General features: G+C 40.7%; 1 protein-coding gene and 1 long non-coding RNA gene across 2 annotated transcripts in view; one reads left to right on the forward strand and one right to left on the reverse strand.

Annotated features, from left to right (window-relative positions):
* LOC135198140 (uncharacterized) overlaps positions 1-11,224 on the reverse strand; it is a 78,257-nt gene extending 67,033 nt beyond the window's left edge. Inside the window, exon 1 of the mRNA XM_064225619.1 lies at positions 10,704-11,224. Within this exon, the coding sequence (XP_064081689.1) occupies positions 10,704-11,209 (506 nt within the window). The 5' untranslated portion in view covers positions 11,210-11,224. The remainder of the gene's footprint in view (positions 1-10,703) is intronic.
* LOC135198141 (uncharacterized) overlaps positions 1-12,500 on the forward strand; it is a 171,853-nt gene that overhangs the window by 128,263 nt on the left and 31,090 nt on the right. The window lies entirely within an intron of this gene.

Genomic DNA, 12,500 nt, shown 5'->3' on the forward strand with positions numbered 1-12,500 from the left:
AATTTCCTTTCGAGCGCTGAATGACCTCTTTAGGTCCTAGTGCTAGGCCGTTGGCCTAAACTCCTGGCTGATAGAACTGGAGGAATAGATTAAGAGTACAGGAGAGAGAGAGAGAGAGAGAGAGAGAGAGAGAGAGAGAGAGAGAGAGAGGTTATAAAAGCCTGCGAATTGGATGCATGTGATGAAGTTAGAGAGATAAGTGAACTGCTGTAAGTCAGGGAGCCTAATTTATGGGGGCAAGTATCTAACGCAGCGAAGAGCCAGTGGAGGGGTCAAGCAGAGAGATGTGAGAAAAGCGCTTTCTGCTTTGAATTTTGTTTACTTTGGCGTCTTCCCCCTTTCTGCAGGGAAGTTGCCATGTTGGTCAGTAACCTCACATTCGAGAGAGAGAGAGAGAGAGAGAGAGAGAACGTTTCTCTTTCATTGTCAGTGAGACAGACCTTCCGTTTCGAAGCGCATCTGCCAGGTTTTCATCCTGTTATCACTCCTTGCAAAACCATCTTTCTGTCATTTGCGCTTTCAGCGCTGAATGACCTCGTAGGTCTCTCAGCGCTTGGCCTTTGGCCTGAGTTCTATGTATATTCCATTCTATTCTATTCTCTTGTGATAACTGTGCTTCCAGTAAGACTGAAGACTTAACTTCGTTTGATTAAGTGCGCTTCCTCCCAGATGTTTCAAGTTTAGCTATTCCATCATTCCGTCAAATCGTAGAGCAAATATATATATATGTGTATATATATATATCTTATATAGATATATATATATATATCTATATATATATATATATATATATATATATATATATATATATATATATATATTATTCATGCTTAATTCTTAAAGAATGACTAGTGTGATTTACCTAAGAAGCACCCACCGCACGGTGCTTGGTTGGTTCCCAACCCCACCCATCCTTCGTGTAAAAAAAAAAAAAAGGAGGTTGCGGGCCATTATTTCCAGCGTGATGGACATGTGCGCACACTCAAGCGATTAAAAAAGAAAAAACTCATGCTTAAAGTGTTCCTTGAATCAAGACTTCACCTCGGGAAAACTGATGTATATAAGGAGGATGTCGACACGACCGTGACATTCCGTCTACTGAGGCTTATATATATATATAATACGTAATATATATTATATTATTATATCCAATAATCGACGTTGCCGTTTTGCACCGATTGCGAAGAGGGCAGCTTTTAGTCACGTCATGACGACAAATAGCTCACAATTACACGAAGAGGGAAGCCACTTCGTCACTCCGTGGCTCCGGAAGCGGAGGGAAACATGTTCGTCTCTCTCTCTCTCTCTCTCTCTCTCTCTCTCTCTCTCTCTCATTAACCTAGCCAGTCGCGGAATTCCGCCAAGTTAACCCAAGTACAGCCTCCCTTCCTAGACATTAAACCAAGATGTAAATACTAGGCTCTCTCTCTCTCTCTCTCTCTCTCTCTCTCTGTCTCCTGCTGTGTGCTACAAGAAGTTCAGGAAATTGGCTTCTTCAGAGCGCTTAAAATAGCTATACCTTTCCTACCTGTACATATGGTTCCTCGTTGGACGTGTGGTTTACGTGCTCGCCTACCGATTCGGTATCCGCGAGTCACGAGTACGGCCGCCACCGTTAAGTCCAGTTAACGCCGAGGTTACGTGCTCGCCTACCGGTTAGGTAGTCCCGAGTTCGATTCCGAGTGGTTTACGTGCTCGCCTACCAGTTTGATAGTCTCGAGTTCGATTCCGAGTGGTTTACGTGCACGCCTGCCGATTACGGTAGTCCCGAGTCCGATTCCCCACTCTGCCAACGTGGAATCAGGAATTTTTTTTTATTTCTGGTAATTAGAGGAGATTCATTTCTCGATATAATGTGGTTCGGATCCCACAATAAGCTCTAGGTCGCGTTCCTAGGTAACCAATTGGTTCTTAGCCACGTAAAAGTATCTAATCTTTCGGGCCAGCCCTATAGGAGAGATGTTCATCAGCTCAGTGGTCTGGTTAAACTAAGATATACTTAACTTGTTTTTTTTTCTTTACCTGTTCAAAGATATTTGTTAGTCATGAATAGTAAAATTTGGTTATCTTGGGACAGCATTCTCTCTTTTTTTATGTATAGGCATAGTAAAAGGAAAATACAAACACAGAGTGAACTTAGGTTGGAACTGTGTGGCACATTATGTATACGAGATACACAGAATCGTTTGTTGTGGATGCATGTAAAGGTCATATGTAGGTACTGGAGGGTGAGGTGGATGGTTTAAACGCTGTCAGATGACCAGACAGATAAGGTGAGACATAAGATACATAAGGAGATAAATGATTAGGAGAGCACATAGTCAGGCATATGGGTCGAGGAGAATTATAGGTAAATATTGCTTTGGAAAAAAAGACTGCAATGTCAGATGTATATATGTGTGTGTATGCGTTAGCAAGTAGCTATACAGCTTGATGAGTGAAGTCTTAGGTTGTGATAGTTTTTTTATTGTGTTGTGAAGGTTTTGTATTACATCATTTACATAACCAAGATGTTCTTAATGAATATTAATTTTTCTAACATATAAAAACGATGTTGAATAACATTTTTATCAGATGGGAGTTTCCACAGTTCTTCTGAAGGGACACTGACTCTTGCAGACGGACACACGCACACACACACACACACACACCAGTAACCGCTGAATAATCGTGGGAAGCTGAAGAAAATCCGGGGCAATTTTATATTCCACGTTTGACATACGTAGATGCCAATTACCGGAGCCTATTCAACTCTCCCTCCATTCAGACGGACGATTGAAATTGCCGAGTTGACAATTGCGGTAGGAACGAGCAATGCATGACCTTAAAACTTATTGAGAAGGGTTTTGCCTGATTAGTGGAACCGGGCGATGCTCGCCGTGCAGTCGGCGATTCTGGACTTCAAGAAGGAAGAGACGAGACATATCGTACAGTGGTGGTTTTTCAACCTTTTCGATTCGCCGCCCCCCCCCCCCCCCCCCCCCCCCCCCCCCCCCCCTTTGATTGAATGGCACATTCTCTGCAACCCCCCCCCCCCGCCCCCCTTCCTTAAATACTGCAATCTACTAGCATAGTCGGCATATGTCAATAATTCACAATATTATATATATATATATATATTATATATATATATATATATATATATATAATATATATATATATTAATTTCTTCATATAGAATTTTGAAATACCAAAAAAAAAAAAAAAAAAAAAAAATCTATATATTTAGACAACTAAATTTCAGTATTTATATCTGAAATATTTTCTCAGTATTTTGAAAATCTGAATTCCATCATAATTTTATTAGTTTTCAGATATAATTATCCACTTCATCAAGCATTGGCGCCCCCGCCCCGGCAGCCCTTCGAGCCCCTCCAGGGAGGCGCGCCCAATAGGTTGGAAACCACTTCATATAGTTATACACTCGCTATCTCACTTGGCGGTTGAAATACCGGCATTCTGATTCCGTCTCTCTCCCTTTGTGGGAACTTCTCTACATACAAGATACGTTGACACGTGGAATAAACTGGCCACTAGAGGTTATAAACAGCAGCAGTGTAGAAGAGTTTAAAAGAAAGCTAGACAAAATCATTAGGACACTGCGAATGCACAGTAAAACCTGCCTCCTACAGATAAGTGAGCGCACGGTGTCTCCTCGGATGGACTAACAAGTCTTTGAGGCATCCTAACCCTTGTAACTCTCTCTTCACACACACTATATTTCTTCAACATATATACACGCACGCACTATATATATATATATATATATATATATATATATATATATATATATATATATATATATATATATATATATATATAGGTATATATATATATTATATTGCATTTCTTATACAAACGCCTTTTAAATTTGATCATTTATCTTTTTAGTTTTCAATTTGAATTTTATTACGACTGTCAGTAACCTATATGGTGTGACGCCAGTTTCAGTCGTCATAAATCAACCAATCAATCTGTGTGTGTGTGTATATGTGTCGTGTGTGTGTGTGGCACTCACATTTACATATTCCCCCTCACCACTAAGACGCGCATGATCGTCTAATCTCTCAGCAATGACAGTGTCCATTACATCATTTGGATCCTCAGAGCTGCAGCCCCCGACCAGCAATTTGGGAACAGGCTCTTTCTCTCTCTCTCTCTCTCTCCTTTCTTTCTCTCTCTCTCTCTCTCTCTCTTCCCCATCTGCAAACGCTGGGCGAGGGTGTGGGCAGAGAATCGCCGCTGTGGTGGCACTCGTTTAGCGAGGGATGGAGGAGTGCCTCTCTTTATGTCCTTCATTATCCCCGAGGCGAGACACCAATTAAAAGAGCCACTACCCTCCATCGGGTCAGCGAAGGTCAACAGCCACTTGAATCATTGATCATTATGTGCCAAGTCAGACGGGAACATTACTCATGGCCTTTTTTTTTTTTTTTTTTTTTTTTTTTTTTTTTTTTTTTTTTTTGTTTTTTTTTTTTTTTTTTTTTTTTTTTTTTGTAAATACATAAATGTGTGCCTATAAAATCATAACGTTCGCATGGTTGGTTTTACGACGCTTTTTTCAGTTCGTATTAAGTTAAAAAATATTCCATGCAACGCTTCAGTTAACGTGTCCTGTTTAATTATAAACTATATCTATATATATATAGATATATATATATTATATATATTATATATATATATATATATAAAAAGTATATGACACAGATATGTACTATTAAGTACCTTAATACTTGGCAACACACTCCGTTCCGTAATTGTTCAGTATTTTCCATTTAATTTTACAATTTTAAGAAATATGATTATCCGCCGTCATCATGTACTCAAAAGTTATTGTTATTATTATTATTGTTATTAGTAGTAATCCAGTGAGAGTAAAGTCAGCCTTGCGTACAAAAAATCTGACGTGGCCAGGACTATGTCGGCTCAATCTAAACATTATGACCATTATTTTGACAGCAGATATGGATATTGCCGATTAATCTTTTTTTTTTCTTTTTAACATGTTATCTTACGTATCTAGACTGTATGTTATTTTCTATTCTCTGTATATTCCATGTATATGGCCTTGAGCTGAAAATAAAAATTGTTATTATTATTATTTTATTAAAAGTAATGGCTACTTCAGCAGCGTTACACTTGTATAGATTCTTCTCTATTTTCCGAATAGAGGCTTTTTCCGTGCTTCTTAAACAGGCTAGTAGAGCCAGTGTCAAAATCGGTGTATAGATTGATTTCAATACACCGATTTTGACACTCTATATGCGCTCTACTAGCCTGTTTAAGTCTCACGGAAAAAGCCGCTATTCGGAAGATAGAGAAGAATCTGTACAAGTGTAACTCTGCTAAAGTAGCCATTACTTTTAATAAAGTATGCTTGAGAGAGGGTCTGCTTCCTAAGTATTATTATTATTATTATTATTTTATTATTATTTTAATTCCAACTATATGAAAGCCTCTGCTGATGCATCTCAGCTATTATCTGCTGCCCGCTCTGAACTTAACCGCAGTCTGAAAAATCAGTCTGGAAGACGAACTCGGTACAACTTCAGGAATCGGTAACAAGATCTTTCGGTTATCTCAGCGCCTCAGTGGCTTGGTTGGTATGGTCTTGACCTGCCACCTCGGTGGCCGCAAGTTCGATTCTCGTCCACTCCACTGAGGGGTCAGAGATGTGTATTTCTGGTGGTTGAAGTTTATTCTCGACGTGGTTCGGAAGTCAAGTAAAGCCGTTGGTCCCGTTGCTGAATAACCACTGGTTCCATGCAACGTAAAAACATCATGCAAACAAACAAACAAAGAAACAAACAGTTCGGTTATCTCGCACGAAAAGTGATCGGGATTAACAGCCTTGTTAATTAATGAATAGAACCTTCAACGCTTGATTTATATTTCCTCTGCAGAGAGAGAGAGAGAGAGAGAGAGAGAGAGAGAGAGAGAGAGAGGCGGGCAGTGGGGAGAGGCCTCATCTAAGCGCTTAAGCTGATCAAATGGTCATGCCAGTAAGTGGGCAGTTCACTTTTCTCAAGTTCCCCGGTCACAATAATGGCGTCTTTTGTAAGGACTTCTTATCTCGTCCATCCGATGCCTCTTCCCGCCATAAATTGGACAGTCATTGATATTCCGACCGACATCTGGAGAGAGAGAGAGAGAGAGAGAGAGAGAGAGAGAGAGAGAGAGAGAGAGAGAGAGAGAGAAAAGGCTGTGATTTTGGTAGTGACTTCAGTCGTAGCTTGAGGAAATAAGATTAATGTTTACAGCGTGTGAGTTAGTCAGACAGGATTTGCATAAAGGACAAAAGATATAAACAGCCTTGTGTTATTCATAGAGCTACGAATCCCTTATTGAAATGGTATTTAGCACCATATTATGCAGAGTTAGAACAGGACGCTGTTGCAGGTTCGTATAAGTCATTCAAGGATTATCCAATTCAGTAAGTGACGTTAGAAGTTACCACGGGGTATACGTATCCTTTTACGATGAAGTATAATAATTTCTGAAACGGGGATTCCCAATAAAGGAGGGGGGGGGGGGGTGTTGGTGTTGGGTGGTAGTGTAGTCAGTGCACCTCACGTAGTGCGCTGTAGTCATTACTTAAAGGTCTTTGCATTGCCTCTAGCTGCAACCCCTTTCGTTCCTTTTACTGTACCGCCCTTCATATTCTCTGCCTTCCATCTGAATTTCCACACTCTCTAACAATTGTTTCATAGTACAACTGCAACTGTTAGCCTTGCAAACCTTCTTAATGTCAATTTCTCTTTCAGCATTGAGTGACCTCTTAGGTCTCAGCGGGTGGTCCAAGCGCTGGGACCCATGAAGCCATTCAGTATTGGAACAGAAATTGACAGGGAAAAGATTTGAAAAGCGTAAGATGCGGTAAACCTCGCAATTCCACTACGAATCAATTGCGATGAGAAGGCGGAAAGTCAGACGGAAGAAAGAGAATACGAACGGATGTACAGTAAAAGGAACGGAAGGGGCTTGCAGCTACAGGGGCCGAAGGGTCGCTGCAAAGAACCTTAAAAGCAAGTCTTAATCTCATGAAGCAGCTTACAAGTGATCAGAGGCAGCAATGAGGAAAATTCAGACCAGTCCCGGATGAGTTGATGACGAAGGATTTCAAAGAAACGTAGGAAAGGCTATTCTAGTCTATTAGTCAGAGAAGTGGGACTCTTTTGTCAGCTTAGAAGGAAAAATAGAGAAATGGTAATACCAGCAGCTTGGGGGAGGGAGCACAGAAGTAGCTCTAGAACTCGGGTTATTCTCGTTTAGAAGTGATATTTTGAAGTAAGACTCGAAAAAGCAGTAGATTCTTCTTGGAGATGATAAGAATGCGAAAGAAAGAGATACATAAATTGCCTCATAATAATAATAATAATAATAATAATGATAATAATAATTATATTGTAACTATACTCTGTTTTTTTCCATCTGTCCATCCGCCTGTGGTATTTGCGCATGGTAACACTGCGTCCCGGGCTTTAAATAATATCCTATTTCGTATATTAACGGTGTAATTCGCATACAGTAAATTATTTAAACGACTTTCAGTTGCAATGTACACCCAGATATCCTTTTATTTTACCTAAAACTTACACATAACGTAACTATTTAAAGCCCGGGACACAGTGTTACCATGCGAAATCATCACAGGCGGATGGACAGATGGAAAAAAACAGAGTATAGTTTATTGTGCAAGAATTTCTACAGAGAATAACTTTAAATTTCTTCAGGTTTCTACTTCTTTCCAGTATCAGTTCTTCCCCCCCCCTCAAAAAAAAAAAAAAGATACACGAATTGGCAATTATGTCATCCTTGTCCAATATTGTGGTTAGTCAGTCATTTATACAGGTAGATTCTGTATTCACTTCAATGTAGTGGTCTGGATTGTCTTATCTTGCTAGGGGAGAAGGTAGAAATTTTTTGAAAATATTTGTTATGTTATTTCTCTCTTGACAGTCCTGTCTACATATTGGGAGGATATAGAACTTTCAGAAAAACTGTAAAAAAAACAAAAATCTTTTTAACAGCGCATTACATAAGTTCAAATATTGTATTGTATAGAAGCATAGTGCCGAGACATTCGTAATATCCAACGGAATACAATAACGCACAATTGTATGTGTGTATATATATATATATATATATATATATATATATATATATATATATAATATATGTGTGTGTGTGGTGTGTGTGTGTTGTGTGTGTGTGCGTGTGTGTGTGTGCGCGCCCCCTGAACGTACATAGCAGCGCGAACATTTAGGTTAATATACTGTCCCCTATGAGCTTGAGGTTTGTTGAATAAATGTATTACACTGAATCATTTACTTCTTAATCTTCTAAAATTTACTTATTATTTAAATTTTCACATTAATTTCTCCATTAACAGTGTATGTATACGTATAAAAGTATTATTTACATACACATATATGTATATGTAGTTAATCTATAGATATATATATATATATATATATATATATATATATATATATATATATATATATATATCATATATATATATAGTGTGTTTGTTTATTTATGGATCTGGGCATTATAGTGAACATACGTTTCCTAAATATATATGAAGAAATCGCGAAGTGACAAGGGCATTGCGGTTATTAAAAAGGACGTGGTACGTATCTTGTCAAAAGTGACCAGTATATTCTAAATAATTATTTATACGTATATTTATATATCGCCCCTTGTTCTTTTCCCACTTCCAAACGGAAATAGTTATTAAGTCTGTTCGTGTGTTCAAGCAAATGTTTTAGGGAAATACCCCCCGTTCCTTCTTTACCTGGGAACTTTTTTTCTAGTTACGCGTCACACATTAAAATAAGGCAAAGACTCGGCTACCACTCCCTGATCCCTGAAGTCATTTATTATTCCTGTTATTGGAACTAGGTATTATTTTCATGGCGGTTGTCAAGTTGATATTTAAATCACTCTCCCGTAGAGGTTGGTTAGTGCCGTCAGTGCACCTCACATGGTGCACTGTAGGCATTACTTAGGGGTCTTTGCAGCGTTGTTTCGGCCCCTATAGCTGCAACCACTTTCGTTCTAATTACTGTACCTCCGTTCATATTGTTTCTTCCATCAGACTCTCCACCCTCTCTAACTTTTTTTTATAGTGCAACTGCTTCGAGGTTTTCCTCCTGTACACCATATGTCCATTACCGTTTCAGCGCTGGCCTAAGTTCTTTATTCTGTTCCAATTAAATAACTCTGTATAGGAAATGTTTTCATAATACTAATATGTGTCGTCTGAAAATAGGAGAGGGTTTCATTCAGTCTTTTTTGTTTTCGAACTTGTTGAGGCAATTCTCCCACAATTTTTTATTTATATAGATTTTTGGCGTTATGCCAAGCACTGGGGCAACTAAGGCCATTCAGCGCTGAAACGGAAATTGTCAGTAAAAGGTTTGAAAGGTGTAATAGGAGGAAAACCTCAAAGCAGTTGCATTATGAATCAAGTGTTAGGAGAGGGTGGACAGAAAAATAAAAGAATGAATATGAACGGAGGTACAGTGAAAGAAATGAAAGTAGTTGCAGCTAGGGGCCGAAGGGACGTTGCAAAGAACCTTAATTAATGCCTACGTTACACCGAATGAGGTGCACTGACGGCACTACCCCCTTACGGGGAATTCTCCCATAATGCCGTCGGGGACAGATATCTTTAAACTGCTTTTTAAGCATTGTACCAAGCGACCTGAATCGAATAATTTACTAAGACCTCACTTCTAAGTGACTTATTGTCCTTTAATCCACAGACAGCCGTCTATTTGAGCTTGACAGATTCTAAATGCATGCAAGAGCACATTGAATTAACACGCGTCCGTATAACATTCATAGTAATCATTCCAGAATACAGTAAAAAAAAAAAATTTTGTTTACTTTTTTTTCCCAATAACTGCCTAAATTGCTGGGAAATATCCTTTAAGGGTAATGCCAAGTAATGATTCATTGTAACGCAGGTAACGCAAGGATCGGCCCATTGAGTTTCGGCATCCCCCTTGGAAGAAGCCACCCGGCTTGTATTTCATGAATGAAATTGGTAGACGCTGGGTTTTGGAGAGAAAGCATTGCTTTACAGTGAATTAAAAAGCTTGTACTTGATGGGCAATTAAAATATTCATCTGCCATCGGTGGCAATAGGGACTTACAAAGCTTGACAAGCAAGCAGGCATTACAAAAGAGAGAGAGAGAGAGAGAGAGAGAGAGAGAGAGAGAGAGAGAGAGAGAGAGAGGCGAGGAAAGGGTTAAGAGTAAGAAGTCGGTTTTACTAAGGTAAGGCAAGTAATTAGTGGGCCACCTGGGCAGGTAAAGGTGTACCCACGCCATCCTCACCAACACGCTACACACCCACTGTGTATCCTCCCTTCCCCCTTTCCACAATTCCTCGCTTTGTTCAATATACACCAAGGTCTCTCTCTCTCTCTCTCTCTCTCTCTCTCTCTCTCTCTCTCTCTCTCTCTCTTCCCAATAAGCATCACCAAACGTTTCATCTCCTCGTGAATCGGGTAGAAACAATTGAGAGAAAGTAGTGACCAGCGCAACTTCTGCTGCATACGTAGAACTTAGTTTTAAGAAGACATATATACATCGTGTAAGGAGAGTCATGCTATTTAATACAGCATGCAGCACACACATACATATAGTCAGTCAGACGCCAGAGAAGATTTTTTGGCAAGTGTACTTACATATCTGTTGAACCCGATCTCCCGAAAAGGTGGTGTGGTGATCCGTCTAATGAGAAAGGTGTCAGCGCGAAAGGGGAAAAAAAATGGGATGTCAGCGGGGAGCGAGAGGCGCGCCGGACGAACGGTTCACACTCAATGGTATCCTGAACACAACTGAACTGATCATTCCGAATGGCTAGACTAGACGTAGGAGGAGGAGGAGGAGGTGGGAGCGGTGATGGAGGGACCGGGAGGGGAAACGCCAGGCGGGAGCAGCGAAGGAGTGGAGTGGGGGCTTTGGGGGAGGGATACGATTCAGCATGGTATCCCCCTCCTTGTTCAGTCCTCGGTTGCCGGCGATTCCTGGCGAGACCGGACGAGTGTTGGTAACCCCTTCTGCTTACAACACCTCGCAGATAAAGGCGCGGAATATGCTGGTGGTCTTTTTCAAGTTCCGACCGAGATTCCCAGACCCGGAAATAACCCTTTTCCGTCTCACCGTCGAAGAATTCGACGGGAATGACCATCCATTCACCCCCTCCCCCGCCCCACTTCCTACCCTCTGTGTGTGTGTCTGTTGTGGCGGGGCCAGGATATCTCATCTCGATTTGGAGAGTCACAGATATAATTACTTTCGGCCAAAGGCAATCGGAAGAAACGGACGAAAATGGGCAACGCTCGGTTGGAATATGGCTCGCTCGGCATTAGACCGACGACGGCGTTCATCTCATTTCTTTCCCTCGGGACGTTTTGTGGGCGAATGCTTTCAAGTGCATAGCAAGATTCGTGTCTACACAATGCAGGCGTGTGTCGAAAGAGTCAGCAGGAGCCAGCATCTAGCAGCAGCAGCAGCAGCAGCAGCCGGCAGCGGTTGCCTGCTTCATGATAATAAACACTTAAAGGCCTCGTCTGGGGAAGATCTCCCTTCTTCTGTTCCTTCCTCTTCTCTCCATCCTATTATTCTGTTTTCTTCTTCTCATCCTCTCCCTTCCTTCTTCGCGCCCATTTCATCTCGTAGAACTCGTTGTATCCAATTAATTCATTACTCTCCAGGATGACAAATGACTCGTACCCCAACTATACCGCCGTGGCAGTTGCCCGAATGCGAGTGTCAGAAAAGAAGAAGAAGAAGAAGAAAATGGAATGCAAAGACATACCGATATTGACGGAGCGGGAAGTAACGACTTGAAGAGAACTGCTGCTTCGAATGATCATGATACGGTCTCCCTTGTCGGATGGCTAACGCCAGGTCTTGTAATAAAGAGGTTATTGTTTATTCTCCGTCCAGAGCCACGCACCTGTATCGTAACGGGCTTGCTTACACGCATACCGTCTCTTTTCCAGAACTTCCACCACGTTCTCTGCTGCACATGTTACACTGGGTCTGCGTCCCTGTCCACTCCACACGCACACATACACACACTTCGCGCGCGCGCGCTCTCTCTCTTCCCAGAGTTTTATCCTGTAAGTCACAAAGTTTTGCTTGACTCTACGTATGAGTTTATGGTGTAACTTTCGCATCATCTGATACCACTCTTAATCCCTAGCTGTGCTTCTTGCATGCTTTTCAATGTGGAGTGACTCTCTCAGAACATTATGCGGTTAAATGCTCGCAGATAAGCAAGGGGCAATGTGCAGTAGAGAGGAACTCTTTATTTCAAGGACTTTTGAAGTAACGATGATGACAGCTGAGGATTCAAATGAACTTTTGTATACATATTTGCAATCTTATATAAGTATATATCGATATCTGAATCAACTGTATATTTGATCTGATGATAAGCAACCAACAATTACCAGACATTTCACTAACACTGC

Source organism: Macrobrachium nipponense, chromosome 21 (genome assembly GCF_015104395.2).
Source record: "Macrobrachium nipponense isolate FS-2020 chromosome 21, ASM1510439v2, whole genome shotgun sequence".
NCBI classification, from domain to species: Eukaryota; Metazoa; Arthropoda; class Malacostraca; order Decapoda; family Palaemonidae; genus Macrobrachium; species Macrobrachium nipponense.